Raw genomic sequence first — 16,251 nt, 5'->3', positions numbered from 1 at the left:
AAAGGATACTTGGCGGTTAATAATGAAATGAAGTTGATTCTAGTTGATTTCTTGAATGAAGCTTCCCTGTGGTATGTTAAGCCCTAATGAACAACGTTTACTTATATAAGTCAAGATGTGTTTGCAAAAGCCAGAAACAATTGTGTTGGTATTAGTTTTTATGTATATGCGTGATTGTATTAGAATTTAATTTTTTAAATAATAAAAACTTGTTTTTTTCAAAGATATTTTAGCAAATGCTAGAAAGTTTTAAATTATTAAAAGTTAATAAAAGTAAATTAAAACTTTAAAATAAAACATAATTACGTGGGTTATTAAAAAAAGTAAAAAATTAGTGTTTAAAAAAAGTTATAAAAAAATGTAAAGTCGCGGCATGACGACAAACATTTTTACAACTCCTGTCGCCAAACTAATTCGCGCCAGCTTTAAATTATTGAACATTTTATCATTTTTTTATAATAAACTATTAGGACGTTATTATATTGCTTTTATTATTAAAAATTTAGTACAGTCGCTAAATGCCGCAACAGTAGGCGGTTGTAACTTTAGTTTGCTTCGTGATATCATGCTGTTACGCTTTTGCCATTTTAGTAAGACAAAATGAATTAATTAACGTTTTTTATTTAACTGCTAAGCGTAAAAAGTAGGTAGATTTATTATTTTTTTTTTGTATATATCTTTATCTTCGGTGTGGGAAAGTCGAATGCGCGACTTAAACATAGAGTAACATCAGTTACTCCGACCCAGTCTCAAAGTTGCCTGTCACTGTGGCAGTTTGGTATATTATAGATTATAATTGCCCAGTAAATATGCTGCTGATTAAGTACTGGCTTAGCAGGAGTTCATACCGTTTATAGCGCCTTACTCGAGGGCGCTACAGCATGAGATCAGTTGGTATTGAACCCACGACCTTATGGTGGTGTAGCAAGTGTTCTAACCACTACAACACGCTGCCGGTTCCAATAAAAATTTTTTTTTTTATTCTTTTCTTTTTTTTTAATTTTTTTTTTTTATTATTACCAAACCATGAAAACTTGGTATTTTTTTGGCAAGTTCAAACAGACAAACTAAATTTAGTAAGGTTTAAATTTAGATATTTAATATATGTTAAAAAAACTGAATAAAAATGAGTGATTGCATTAAAGTGTTTGTAAGGATTCGACCCCAAGCAGATTATTTAAACCACAACACCGGAGTTTGTCTAAACGTTGTTAATGACAAATCTGTGGTTTTGACTTCCCAGAATAAAAAACAGTTCACATATGATCACATATTTGACCAAACTTGCTCACAGGTTTAAATTTTTGCTTTGCTAATTGATTTTTAGATTATTTTTTTGTATATATCATTATCCTCGATGTGGGAAAGTCGAATGCGCGACTTAAACATAGAGTATCATCAGTTACTCCGACCCAGTCTCGAGTTGCCTGTGGCAGTTTGGGATATAATAGATTATAATTGCCTGATAATTATACTGCTGATTAAGTGCTGACTCAGCAGGAGTTTACACCGTTTATAGCGCTTTACTTGAGGGCACTACTGCATGAGAAAAGAAGGGATTGAACCCACGACCTCATGTGTGGTGTAGCAAGTGTTCTTACCACTACACCACTGACCACGCTGCCGGTTCAATAACCAAAATGTTAGAAAAGATTAAAAAAAACTATTTCCACTCTTGAGTGTGTGGCAATGGTTATTTACCAACCTGGCAGTGTGGGTGTAGTAGTCAGAACACTTGTGACAGTACATGAGGTCGTGGGTTTGTGCTGTCGCAACCTAGAGTAAGGCGCTTTAAATGGTATGACCGTCTGGCAGCCTGCTGAGCCAGCACCTAATCATCGAGGATAAAAACATAAAAAAACATAATTGCATCTAAACTAAAACTGGCAGGGTGATGCAGAGCTTTTTATTGTTGGCTTCACTCCTGGAGGTTATTGGTTTGCTACCCACTGTTTTCAGATTAAAGTTTTTTTGGGCAAGACGCTAACATTAATAATTTCTGCTGACAAAAAAATTAATCGAAAATTTAAGAATGATGCAATTTTATCAATATCATTTAAAAACTACCAAAGGCAATTTAAGATCATGTCAAAATAATAAATGTTGCTCTAAACTTAGGCTACGTAGATTTATTATATCAATAATAAAGAAAATTTTAATAGGAAAAGTTATTTGAGAAAGTTGGAAAACGTATTGTTGAGGGATGTATAGAAGGCTACAATGGAACAATATTTGCTTAGTATGTTGAAATTTTATTTTGTGTCAAAATGATCTTTTTTAAAGGATTAAACTGTGTACACTTATTACAGTAAGAATTTTTTTGGTTAGGAATAAATTCTAGAGAGGCTGACCTCAAACTTTCATAAAAAATGGTGGGAAAAAATTTATTTAATTAAAATAATTTTAAACCGGATGGGCTTGTTTTTTGGTTAATGGAATGTTGTTCAAAACTAGCTAATTAAGTAGTGTATTATCACAAAATACAACTTTTTTGTCTTGTTATTTAAAATTCTTTTTTTAAAGCGGACAGACTGGTTCTGGAAAAACCTACACCATGCTCGGACCGGACGAGAGTTTTTCTTTGCGTGGTGTTATTCCTCGATGTCTGCAAAACTTGTTTGAGTTAATTCAACAAAAAACTGTTATGGTTGGTTTAGTTGAATTTCATCATGTTTTTATCTAGTTATTCATTTGAAGTAACATAATTACTTTGTTCAGTACTTTGTATATAGAATATGGTATTTTTTTAAATTTTTAGGAGATTTTTGAAATAAATTAATAATATTGAACTTTAAGTCAAACTGTTTCATGTTTGAGTTCCTTTAAGCCCTTGAGCTCTTTCACTGATAACTCAAACTCAACATGTCACAACAGCAGATTTTTGATGATACAAAAAAAAAGTTTTTTACAAAGACATTATGACCTATTTAAGGGTGCGGGGTCTTAAAAGTTTAACAGATAAAAAAAATTTTTTTTTAGCATGGCGATCTAATGACATTCGAGTGCAAGTGTTCGTTTTTAGAAATTTATCGCGAGAATATTTACGATCTTTTGGATAAAGATGCAGTGAACTCACTGCAGTTAAGGGAGTCGAACAAAAGAGGAATTTATGTGGATGGTATTACAAAAAAAACTGTGGTTTCAGCAGAGGAAGCATTCAAGGTAAAACACTGGCAGCATGTTGTAGTGGTAACGGGTAAAAACATCTCCTACACCACCATATGATCTTGGGTTTAATCCCCACTGCTCTCATGCTGTAGCGCTTTTAAGTAAGGCGCTATAAACGGTAAGAGCCCTTGCTGATCCAGCAATTAATCAGCAGCATAATTACCGAGCAATTATAATCTATATATTATTTCAAACTGCTGAAGGAAACTCGAGATTGGGTCGGAGTAACTGATGTTACTCTATGTTTAGTTACATTTGACCTTTCCATGTCGAGGATAAAGACAATTGTCTAAATGTGACTGTATTAGTGGTGTAGTGGTCAGAATAATTGGCTTCACTACATAAGGTTCGGGGTTTGGTCCTCACTGCTTTTATCTTGTAGCAACCTTGATACTTGCAAAATGTTAAATTTTTTAGCTTGTTTTAAATGGGATAAACAATCGGCATGTTGCATCAACATCAATGAACAGGGAAAGCTCTAGAAGTCATGCCGTGTTTTCCATAACCGTGGAGTCAAAAGACAGAACAGGTTTGTAGTTTACTTAGATTTGCATTTAAAGTCCTTGTTCTCTTGAAACCCTGAACATAGGGTAATAAAGAAGGCTAAAAATCGAATTTAAATTGCCCTTAAAAATGAATAAGTATAGTTAACAACTTTTTTTAAATAAAAAGTTTTTTTATTTTAACCCCTTGATGTTAAATGGTATATACTTGGTATTTCTTCTTTTTTAATTTGATTTTTTTAACAGGGAATCTGACAACAATGAAAAAGTCGGTTTTGAATCTAGTCGATTTGGCGGGATCAGAGCGACAAAGTGACACTGCTTCCGAAGGAGAAAGATTCATTGAAGCAGGAAGTATAAACAAATCACTCAGTGTTATTGGAAATGTTATAATGTCGCTTGTTCAGAGCCAACCCCATATCCCGTACAGAGAATCAAAATTAACTTTTTTGTTGAGGGTAAATTTTAGATTTTTTTTGTATATATCTTTATCCTCGATGTGAGAAAGTCGAATGCGCGACTTAAACATAGAGTAACATCAGTTACTCTGACCCAGTCTTGATTGCATGTGGTAGTTTTGGATATTATAGATTATAATTGCCCGATAATTAAACTGCTAATTAAGATTTGGCTCAGCAGGAGTTCATACTGTTTATAGCGCCTAACTCAAGGGCGCTACAGCATGAGAACCCAAGACCTCATGTGTGGTGTAGCAAGTGTTCTTACCATTAAACCACGCTGCCGGACTTGTGCAACTTTACCATGATGTACTCTGACATGTAATAAAAGCAAGAGAAATTAAACTTTATACCTTAAACAGTGACCTGTGGTCTATTTACCCATTGTGCCTTGCAATTTTTCCCTTATTTAATTTATCGTTTTTTTACATTTATTTATCATCGATGTGGAAAGTTTGACTTTACAACCTAAACATAGAGTAACATCAGTTACTCTGATCCAATCTTGTGTGCTTTTGGTTTTTGGAATATTTTAGATTATAATTGTTTGATAATTTTCCGGCTGATTAAGAGTTAGCGCAGCAGAAGTTTATATCGTTTAGAGCACCTTACTCAAGGGTGCTACAGCTTGAGAGCAGTTGGAATCGAACTGAGAACCTCATATATTGAAGCAAAGTGTTCTGCCCACTACACTACAGTTCCGGTGGTTATTGTTTATCAACTGTTAATTATTCTTTAAATTCTCAGGACTCCCTTGGTGGAAACGCAAGAACTCATATCGTAGCGAATGTTCACCCCAGCCAGCAATGTGCAAACGAGACCTTATCCACTTTACAATTTGCTTCGCGTTCTAAGATGATTAAAAACAAGGCGAAAGTTAATGCAAGTGCAGAAGGAGACTTGATAACGCTAAAGGTAGGAGTTTAATTTACATATTTTTATCTGAAAATTGTTTACTAATTTTTTTGCCGAGTTTTTAAAATTTTACCAGATTTTTTTTAAATAATAATTTGTTAATTCCAGAATGAAGTAAAAAGGTTGACAACGTTACTGGCAATGTATGAATCGACCACAAGTGACAACAAAGCAGGTCAGATAACCAAGTTCATAAATTAAACTTAAGCTATTGTTTGATTTTAAACTAGTAAGGATTTTGGAATATTTTTTATTTTTTTGTAAATATATATCTTTATCCTCGATGTTGGAAAGTCGAATGCGCAACTTAAACATAGAGTAACATCAGTTACTCCGACCCAGTCTCGAGTTGCCTTTAGCAGTTTGGGATAATATAGATTATAATTGTCCGGTAATTATGCTGCTGATTAAGTGCTGGCTCAGCAGGAGTTCATACTGTTTAAACCGCCTTACTTAAGATCGCTACAGCATGAGATCGGTGGGGATTGAACCTACGACCTCATGTGTTGTGTAGCAAGTGTTCCACCACTACACCACGCTACCGGTTTTAATATGGTACTAGCATGTATTCTAAGGTGATATAAAAAAAATTTTACATTTTATTTTTTTGACGTTGTTTGAACCTATAGTTACTTTTAAATATTTGCTAAAAGAGTTAATTTGTGCCCTTTTTCCAATTCTATGGGCTTGAAAAAAATGTTAAATTTAAATTTGGTAAAAATTAGGCAAGTATATATCTAGTAAAACATAAAATGCTTTTTCTTTAAAGTTAGGATTTACACAAATCAGTTACAATATAACTGCACCGATGTTTGTTACAGAGAATTGTGATAACACTAAACACGAAAAACAACAATTTTTTCATGCCATGCGCCTATGGGAGATGGACTCTTTAAGATTAAACCATAAAATCGAAGCTTTGCAAAACTCGGTGGCTAAAATCAACAACGGGTTTTTATCAAGCCGGATGGTTGTTAAGTTTCGCGACGAGACGATTAAGATGTTGAAAAATCAAGATTCTGGTTACAGTGAGAGTAAAGAAATTGAACTTCTTAAAAATGAGATAAAAGAATTAAATAATCAGGTATTTTTTTTTGTATATATATCTTTATCCTCGATGTGGGAAAGTCAAATGCGAGACTTAAACATAGAGTAAATCAGTTACTCCGACCAAGTCTTGAGTTGCCTGTGGCAATTGGAATATTATAGAGATTATAATTGCCCGTTAATTAAACTGCTGATTAAGTGCTGGCTCAGCAGAAGGTTATACCGTTTATAGCGCTCGCTACAGCATGAGATCAGTGGGGATTAAACCCACAACCTTATGGGTTGGTATAGCGAGTGTTCTTACCACTATACCACGCCGCGGGTTTGCTTGTCTTAAAAAAGTTAATCTTAGTTTCATTTCCTATATAACATTGTTTAACATACTTGAAATGGCTTAAGGGAATTTAAAACATTTTTAAAACAAAACTAGTAAACAGCAGATATTAAAATTTTTTTTTAAATTTTTTTATTACTGTTTTAAAAATTTTTATAGTTTTATTTTTTTTTTTAATTTTGAAATCCAGTATAACCAAAAGGTAATATTTTTTACTAAAAAAAGCTAATTGTTGACTTATGAAAATTTACCTGTGATGACATGTCATTTTTTTCGATGATTGACACGCCAAAAAAAATAAACATTTCAACTTTTTGTTTTTTTTAGCTTAAGCTTCATCCTGAAGTAAGTAATCTTAAATTAGTAAACCAAGATCTTAAACAAGAAATTCAAATTCTTCAATCCGCTTCAAGCACAAAATGTTTCTTTGACGTAAGTATAAAAAGTTGTAATTTTTATTTTCTAACAATTGTGCATATTATTGTTAACTTTTAGTTCATTTATGAAAAATTGTAAAGGGCAAATGTTTTATAATTTGATTTTACTAATATTTTAGTACTGTTTTATTACAAACAAAAAAAAAGCCATAGCATGGTGGTTAGAACACTGGCTTTACCATATAAGGTCTTGGGTTTGATCTCCACTGCTTTTATGCTCTAGCGCAATATACGATATAAATTCCTGCTAATCCAACATTAAATTAGCAGTGTAATTATTTTCTGTAATATCCTAAACTGCTAAAGGCAACTTGAGACTGGGTTGGGGTTACCGATGTTACTCTTAGTTTAGATTGTAAGGTCAACCTTTCCACATCGAGAATAAATAAGTTTTAAAAAAATGTTGTGAACTAATTTCAATTTTTTTTTTTTCAAAAATTTTATTTATAAAAAATTTATTTATTTAAATCTGTATAGGATATATCCAACAGGAGAAATCAGCTGATAGAATTTTACAACAAAATGAAAAATTCTCCGTTATTCTTAGATGAAATCAGTCAGAAATTAAAAGAAGGTGACCTAATTATATGTAAAATTGTAACAAAAATATATAATTTAAATGCCCAAAAAAAATTTTTTTTTTGGATTTTAAGACTAATTTTTTTTCTTTGATTTTAAGACTAATTTTTTTTAATAAAGACATATTTAATTTATATTATCATACAATTTAATTTTTTGAAAATTTGTGTATTTAATTATTAATTTTTTTTGCAGAAAATGAAGATTTAAAAATTAAAAACGAGGTTTTAGGTGAACAGTGTAAATTATATGAGTAAGTAAAATTGGTAACAAAGCGTTCAATTTTTTTCTTTTTAAAATAAAAATTGTTTTTAAATAACAAAAATTAAAAAAAAAAAATCAAAAAAAAAACTTTTTAAAATTCTCCTAAAAATTTTTACAATTTTGATTTATTTACAGAACACAATTATCTGAACTGAGAATGGAGTTAAATGGGGCTTTAAAGGCAAAAGATGATGCCTTAAAAGTGCTGGAAGATTTTAAAAAAGGTTCAAAAATGAAAATTGATGAACTTAATTCACAACATGACAACACGATCAAAATTTTGAGTACCCCACAAAAGTCTAACAAGGTAAAAATGAATTTTGTATTTTAACCTAAATCCAAAAAAAGTTTTTTTCTTCTTAAAGTACTCTATACAAAGTCTTAAGTTACTTCTTTCTTTGTATATAACTTTATTCTCGATGTGAGAAGGTCAAATGCGCGACCTAAACAACAGTTACTCCGACCCAGTTTCGAGTTGCCTGTGGCAATTTGGAATATAATAGATTATAATTGCCCTATAATTCTGCTGCTGATTTAGTAGTGTTGGCCCAGCAGGAGTTTATACCGTTTATAGCTTCTTACTCTATGGCGCTACAGCATGGGATCGCTTTGAATTGAACCCAGGGCCTCATGTAGTGTAGGAAGTGTTCTTACCACTACACCACGCTGCCTGTTATTTTATTATAATTTATTCTTTAAAAGGTTTTATTTCGCAATGTTTTCTTTTACAAATTTTAGATTTTGCCTTAAAATTATAAAGCCTTTTTGATGTAATTAACAATCTTTTTCACATTTTCATATTTTTAATAATTCTATTTTAAATCTTTTTACAGAAAAACAAAAAAAGAATAAGTTTAACCAATCCAGACACTGAGTGTACACCAATTAAATCTGCAAAATTGATGCCCATTAAAGAAAACCTGTTTTTTACAACTAATTCAAGTAGTAAGCATACACTAGTATTTTTTAATAAGAAGATTGGATCACGTATGTTGTGGTTTTAGACAAAACATAATTACACTAAGACAAAAAAATTGTCTTTTTTTTACTATGTATTTAGTTTTGGATTTGCTCAAAGAGTAAAAATTAATGATAAAATTGTTTTAAAATAGATTTTGCCGACAATTTTCTGAACGAGAGTATCGATATTCCCCTCGACATGGAAGATGATTATGCAGTGTCTGTATTACAATATGAACTTGATAACATGAAGGAATCGAAAATAAAACAAGATTCTCAAATTGAAAAACTGGAAAACGAAAATCTTGATCTGCGACAAGATTTCTCTACAATGAAAGGAAAACTTTTATCAGTTCAAGAGGTAATTTAAGTTTGTAAATTTTATTCAAATTCCAAGTTTGAAGTGAGTTTCAGTCAAATTATGAAAGGATTTAAAACTGGTTAAAATATTTGCCTGAAGTTTTTAGCTACATGGGTTCAATTCCCACTGATCTCATGCTGTAGCACCCTTGAATAAGCACTATAAACGGTATGAACTCCTGCTGAGCCAACATGTAATCAGCAGTATAATAACTGGGCAATTATAATCTATAATATCCCAAACTGCCACAGGCAACTCGAGAATGGGTCGGAGTAACTGATGTTACTCTATGTTTGAGTCGCGCATTCGACTTTCCCACATTGAGGATAAAGATATAAAAAAGTTGTTGCTGTTCAACAACTGTTTTGCACTCAAGGGTATTAATATTACGTCAACACAGAAAATTGTTTGTAATTTTTTTAATATTACGATCTAAAGTTTTTTTTATACTTGAAAATTTTTGGCAAAATTTTAAAGTTTGTTTTTTTTCGTAGAGTTTGACATCTGAACAAACTGCTAATTTATCAATACAAGAAAACCTAGCAAAAATAGCCAATGATCGAAAGGTTGAACTTGAAAAATGTTTGCAAGAGAACACAAGTAAAAATTTTCTATTAAAGGGTGATAACTAACACTAAACCTTTTTTTTGTATATATTTTTATCCTCAATGTGGGAAGGTCAAATACACAACCTAAACATAGAGTTACATCAGTTACTTCACCCGGTCTCGGGCTGCCTTTCAGTTTGGGATATTATTTAGATTATATTTGCCCGATAATTATGCTGCTGATTAAGTGCTGGCTCAGCAGGAGTTTATACGGTTTATAGCTCCTTACTCAAGGGTGGTACAGCATGAGAGCAGTGGAGATTAAACCCACGACCTCATGGTGGTGTAACAAGTGTTCTTACCACTACACCACGCTGCCAGCATAATTATAAATTTATTTTTTTAAACTTAAGTCTTGTTAGGTTTATTATATATTTAATTACTAATTTTTTAGTTTTTGTGTTTTAGTTAATAATATTATAGCTTTTACTTTTTTAAAAAAGTGTTAAATTTTTAACTGTTAAATATGTACATAACATTTTTCTGTCGTAAAAAAAAAATTGTTTGGTATTTATTGATTTTAAACTTAGTTTCGAACATTTTTATTTAAAATTTTTTTTTCTATTTTGACAGTGAAAACCGAAGAAATTCGAGATCTTAAAATTATTTTAAAATCATCGGATAAAGAATTAGATGAAAAAAAACAACAACTTAAAGCCAGTGTTGAGATTCACCAAAAAGTAAAAAATTTTATTGTTTTATTTTCAAAAAATTGAAAATTTAAAGATTTTTGGGCACATTATATTTATAATGCTATATTGTGGTTACTATAAAATTGGCTGTACAAGTTTTGGTATTTTACAATACCCTTTTAAAGCTTTAAATATGTTTTTGTAAATACCTATACCTGCAGCGAGGTATAGTGGTAAGAACACATGCTACACCACCATGAGGTCGTGGGTTCAATCCCCACTGCTTTCACGCTGTAGCGCCCTTGAGTAAGGCGCTCTAAACGGTATAAACTCCTGCTGAGCCGGCACTTAATCAACAGCATAATTAACAGGCAATTATAATCTCTATAATATCCCAAACTGCCACAGGCAATTGAGACTGAGTCGGAGTAACTAATGTTACTCTATGTTTAGGTCGTGCATTCGACTTTTCCACATCGAGGATAAATATATATACAAAAAAAAATTACTATCGCAAAAATAAATTTGTGCTTACATAAATTTTAATATTTTTAAGGAGTTGGAAAACTTGAAGTTAGTGTTTAAATATAAACAGAATACTATGGAAAAAGAGGCTAGTGAAAATCAAATGAAATTGGAAAAAATTGTGCAAGAAAATAATAATGGTAATTTTTTTACATTTTTTAAAGATGACAAAAAATGTTTATTTTTGTATTTTTCTTGGGAAAAGTGGAATGCGCGACTTAATCATAGAGTAACATCAGTTACTCCGACCCAGTCTCAAATTGCCTGTGGCAGTTTGGGTTATTATAGAGATTATAATTGCCTGACAATTATACTGCTGATTAAGTGCTGGTTAAGCAGGAGTTCATACCGTTTATAGCGCCTTAATCAAGGGCGCTACAGCATGAGATCAGTGGGGATTAAACCCACAACCTCATGTGTAGTGTAGCAAGTGTTCTTACTACTACACCACGCTGCAGGTATGTTGTTAACCTGTTGCTTTATATAAGTAATGTTATTTTTATCATATTTATTTTAGTAATAAATTAATAACCATTTAGTTAATTTATGTAGCGCAAGTAAAAGAGATTGGTAATCTTAAAGAGTTGGTTACAAATTACAAAACGAGGTTACTGGAAAAAAATCAACAGCTAGACAATTGCAATATTGAATTTACAAAGGTAAAAAAATATTGTTCTAAATTTTTCGTAATTTTTAAAATTTTTAATAAAGTGTTTTTTCAAATATGCAAAAAACTTAAATAAAACAAAATTTTTTGTACTAGAAATTTGCTGCTGAAAAAGAGTCTGCTGTGTTAATCCAAAATGCTTTAAAAAAATTAATATCAGAATTAGAAGTTAAATGTAATCAGCAGAAAAACGAAAATTCTGGTAAGTCTAAAAAAATAAATCTTTATAATAAACCTTTAAATCTCCACTGTTTTTTATTAACTTAAACCTTTAATATTATACTATGACACATAAGTTTATTAATTTTTTTAGATCAACTAATAAAAATTGAAAGTCTAGAAAATGTTATATGTACCTACACGAAACAATTATCTGAATCACAAGAAGAAATTAAAAATATAAAATTATATCACCAAAAGGTATACTCACCTATTTTAGTTGTAGCCTTTTTATAAATTTTTTTCCATTTATTTTAAGAATCGTAAGAAATGTGATACATTTGTTAATTTTCTACACTTTTTTTTTGTAAAATAAATTTATCCTTGATGTGGAAAGGTTGAATGCACGTTCTAAACATAGAGTAACAACTGTTACCCCGACCCAATCTCAAGTTGTCTGTGGCAGTTTGGGATATTATATAGACTATAATTGCCCGGTAATTAAGCCGCTGATTAAGTGCTGGCTCGGCAGGAGTTTAAATCATTCATAGCGACTTACTCAAGGGCTTAAGCATGAAAGCAGTGGGGATTAAACCTATGACCTCATGGCGGTGTAGCAAGTGTTTTTATCACCACATCACACTGCCGGCAAAGCTTAGCGATTTTTTTTCTATTATTAATAAAGTGAAATTCTATATGCAGGACATTGAAAACTTTAAATTTAAAAATCTGGAAAAAGAAAATAATTTAAAAGTTGAAATCGAAAAACACATTGAAGATAATTCAAGTAAATATTAATTTTTTTAAAATTATTTTTTATTATTTTAAATTTTCAATTAATTTTTTTACTTTTTTATTTTAGATCAATTCCTCGAGATAACTAACCTTAAAGAAAATGTGGAGAACTTAGAAAATGATAACTCTGTAAATAGTTTTATTATTTTACTCAAAAATATTTTTATTTTTTATTTTCGATTAAATTAAATTTGCAAATTTTTTTTAGAAATTAAAAACTGAAAATCTTGACAATCTTGCAAAAGAGGAAAATTTAAAGTTAAAAATAGATGAATATCAAAACATTATAGAAACATTAAATCAAGTTAATTCCGGTAAAAACTTAATTTTTTACACTTCCTTAAAAAAATTTTAAAACTTTTCTATTTTTAATAATTTTTTATTATTTGATAATTTTAAATTCATGCATGATATTCTATTAGTTTATTTTTAAATTTTAAGAAAAAACGTTACAAATCGTTGAATTTGAAAAAGAAATACTAAATTTAAAAACTGAAATTTCTGAAAAGGAACGTCAACTGTTAGAACAAAATAGTGATCATATGAAGGTACATTTCTAAATAACTTATTAGACACAGTGTTTAAATAGTTAAAACCCTTCCTAGACTACATAAGGTCCTGGGTTCGATTCCCACTGATCTCATGCTGTAGCGCCCTTAAATAATGCGCTATAAACGGTTTGAATCTATAATATCCCAAACTGCAACGGGCAACTTGAGACTGGGTCGGGGTAACTGTTGTTACTCTATACTTAGGTCACGCATTTGACCTTAACACATCGAGGATAAAGATATATACAAAAAAAATAATACATTTAAAAATTTTAATTTTGGCAGAGAATGGATGCTGAAAAACAGTGTAAAACAGAGATTGAAAAAACTCTAAAAAATTCAATATCTGAATACAAAGAAACTTGTGCTCAGTATGCTAAAGACCTAGAAGGTAAAAAAACAAATCTTTGTAGTTTTGTTTATATCATTAACCTGTAGCTAATGTCTTACTTTTAATAGCATTTTACTTAAGAAATCTACACTATGAAGGCGGTGGGAATCAAACCGAAGACATGATGTAGTTTTATTTTATGGCTTTAATTTTTAATAATAGTTTTTTATTAGCACACATGAGGTCGTGGGTTCAATCCCCACTGATCTCATGCTGTAGCGCCCTTGAGTAAGGTGCTATAAACGGTATGAGCTCCTGCTGAGCCAGCACTTAATCAGCAGCATAATTATTAAGCAATTATAATATATAATATCCCAAACTGCCACAGACAACTCGAAACTGGGTCGGAGTAACTGATGTTACTCTATGTTTAAGTTGCGCATTTGACTTTCCCACATCGAGGATAAAGATATATACAAATGGTGCAACCACATCATTTAAATAAAAAAAATTTTTTTTGAATATTTTATACTTTTTAGTGCAACGAAAAATGAATAAAGATTTGGAAAATAAAATAATTTCTACTAAAAACCAGTCACTAGAAAAGGAAAAAAAATTACAAAACATTTTGGATAATTATAACCAACAAGTAAATTTATCAATTTTTTATATCATATATACTAATAATTGCATTTAAAGAAAATAACTATTAACTAAATTAAATGTTTTATTAATATCAAATTTTTATTTATAATTGTGTAAAATAGTTATAAAAGTTAATTAATTTTAAAATAACCTTTAAATTTTAAAAAATTTTAAAAAGTTACTAACTTTTTTAAGGTTAAAGATAGTAAATCAACCGAAAAATATCAATTTGAGGTAAAAATATAATTTAAAATTTGTTCTCTTAAAATAAAAAATATTTTTGTTATAAATTTTTTAAACAATAACTTTTATTTAGATTGAAAATTTACAAGATGACCTATCAAGCTTAACTGAACACTATTCGAAACTCAGCGATAATATGAGCAAAATAAGCCAAGAAAAATTAGACATTCAAAAAAGGTAATGTTGTTTTTTTGTATATATATATTTATCCTCGATGTGGGAAGGTCGAATGCACGACCAAAACATAGAGTAACATCAGTTACTCTGACCCAGTCTCGAGTTACCTTTAGCAGTTTGCATATTATATAGTTTATAATTGCCCGATAGTTATGCTGCTGATTAGGTGCTGGCTCAGCAGAAGTTCCTACCGTTTAAAGCACCTTACTCAAGTGCGCTACAGCTGCTGGTTTATTCATATTATTATATATAAAAAACTTGGTATTTAATTTCTTTGGTTTTGATCTTTTTTCAGGTTAAATGAAGCCAACATTCTTTTTGAGGAAAAAGAAAATTTATTACACAAAGAAAATGAAAAATGTTTGTTACTTACCCAGGTTAAACTTCACGTTTTCTTTAAAAACAAAAATAATTTCTCGTTTATGATTTTGGTGACCATATAGTAGGCAACCTTTTTTGAAATAATTTTTTATTTTTTTTAAACGTATTTTTTTACCATCCTGACCAAGCCCGTTTTAAGTTATGGATATTATGATTGCCCGATAATTAACCTGATGAATTGTACAGGACCTTGAATAAGTGGGTAATCAAACCCAACCTTATGTTGTAAAGCCAAGTGTTTTAAACCCTTTCACTACAAAATTGCTAATACTGACTCATGAATACATCTATAGTGCTAAAAAAAATTTGCGTACCCATGGTGGGAATCGAACTCCAGACTACCGGTTTATTAACCTTTTAGTGATTAAATAATTATCTGTCTTTAGCAAATTGATGATTTAAAGGCTCAAAATGAGAAACTCCTTAATGATGGAGCCAAACTAGCTGGTCACCGCAATCATCTTCAGAAAATCCAATATCTACAAAACCTGAAAACTCAAATAACTCAACTAAACGAGGTAAAAATGTGTGATTTTATTATCAACTTTTATTTTTGTTTATTTGTTTTGAATTCGAAAAAGCAACATCATAGTCTAAACAGGCGGTAAGGGTAACATTTTCTCAAGTTAAGTTTTTCGATTTTATCCTTACTGTTTTTTTGCCATATTTTTCTTGAGTAAGACACTTTAAACCCGCAGTGTGGTCTAGTGGTAAAACACTTGCTACACCACATGAGGTCGTGGGTTTAATCCACTTTGTTCTAATGCTGTAGCGCCCTTGATTAAGGCTATAAATGGTATGAACTCCTGCTACGCCAGCACTTAATCAGCAGCATAACAATCGAGCAATTTTAATCTATAATATCCCAAACTGCTAAAGGCAACTTAGGAACTATCAAAAAAAAAAAAAAAATTAAACTATCAAAAAAAAAAATATTAGGTACTGTCAAAAATTAGCTTAAAAATTTCTATTTTTGGATGAGCTATCCCATGCATGCATTGGGAATCGAACTCATGTTGCAAAATTGAGTGACCTTAATCACAGTTTGTTTTTTAATTTTTTTTAAATTTATGTTTTACTGTTTTTAGGAGAAAGCGGCCATGCAACTTAAGTACGATAGGCTTCAGGCCAAATTTAAACAGCACGAGAAAAAGACCTCGACCTAATATTTGTAGTTTTAAAATTTTATTTTATTTATCCCAGAGGTTTAGATATTAAAAAATAAGCAGTTTTGTATAGATGTTTTTTAAATTGCAAATAAAACTATATAAGTACACTTTAATTTAAGTTTTGTTATTACTACAAAATCACCACAAAAAAATTTTTAAAACAATTCATTTTTTAGCACTTTTAAGTGTTATTTTTTTTTAAGGGATGAAGCCCGTTGTTCCTACGAGACATACCAAACAATTAATTCAGAAAATTCCTATTAAAAATATATCACGTTAAAAAAATACATGCAAGAAAGTAATTGCGGTTATGCACATAACATTTCAGCCTTTGACTAAAGA

The 16,251-nt window shown here is 30.5% G+C and overlaps 1 protein-coding gene across 1 annotated transcript; it reads left to right on the top strand.

The window, feature by feature from the left end:
* Nucleotides 1-1,126: 1,126 nt before the first annotated feature.
* On the top strand, nt 1,127-16,037 carry LOC145749887 (kinesin-like protein KIF15-A). The gene is made up of 32 exons (XM_082565768.1): nt 1,127-1,294; nt 2,163-2,239; nt 2,524-2,647; nt 2,980-3,162; nt 3,586-3,697; nt 3,918-4,129; nt 4,877-5,044; nt 5,153-5,219; nt 5,866-6,128; nt 6,753-6,857; nt 7,340-7,436; nt 7,637-7,694; nt 7,841-8,012; nt 8,539-8,650; nt 8,818-9,026; nt 9,521-9,626; nt 10,208-10,314; nt 10,823-10,931; nt 11,344-11,450; nt 11,555-11,660; nt 11,772-11,878; nt 12,320-12,404; nt 12,480-12,541; nt 12,621-12,726; nt 12,854-12,960; nt 13,249-13,354; nt 13,834-13,943; nt 14,135-14,173; nt 14,256-14,359; nt 14,655-14,736; nt 15,127-15,258; nt 15,829-16,037. Exons 1-32 carry the CDS (start codon nt 1,127-1,129, stop codon nt 15,904-15,906), a joined length of 3,780 nt encoding a protein of 1,259 aa, XP_082421894.1. The 3' UTR covers nt 15,907-16,037.
* Nucleotides 16,038-16,251: the final 214 nt, after the last annotated feature.

This window comes from Corella eumyota, chromosome 4 (assembly GCF_963082875.1).
Source record: "Corella eumyota chromosome 4, kaCorEumy4.1, whole genome shotgun sequence".
Lineage (NCBI taxonomy): Eukaryota > Metazoa > Chordata > Ascidiacea > Phlebobranchia > Corellidae > Corella > Corella eumyota.
This window is presented reverse-complemented; position numbering and strand designations above follow the sequence as displayed.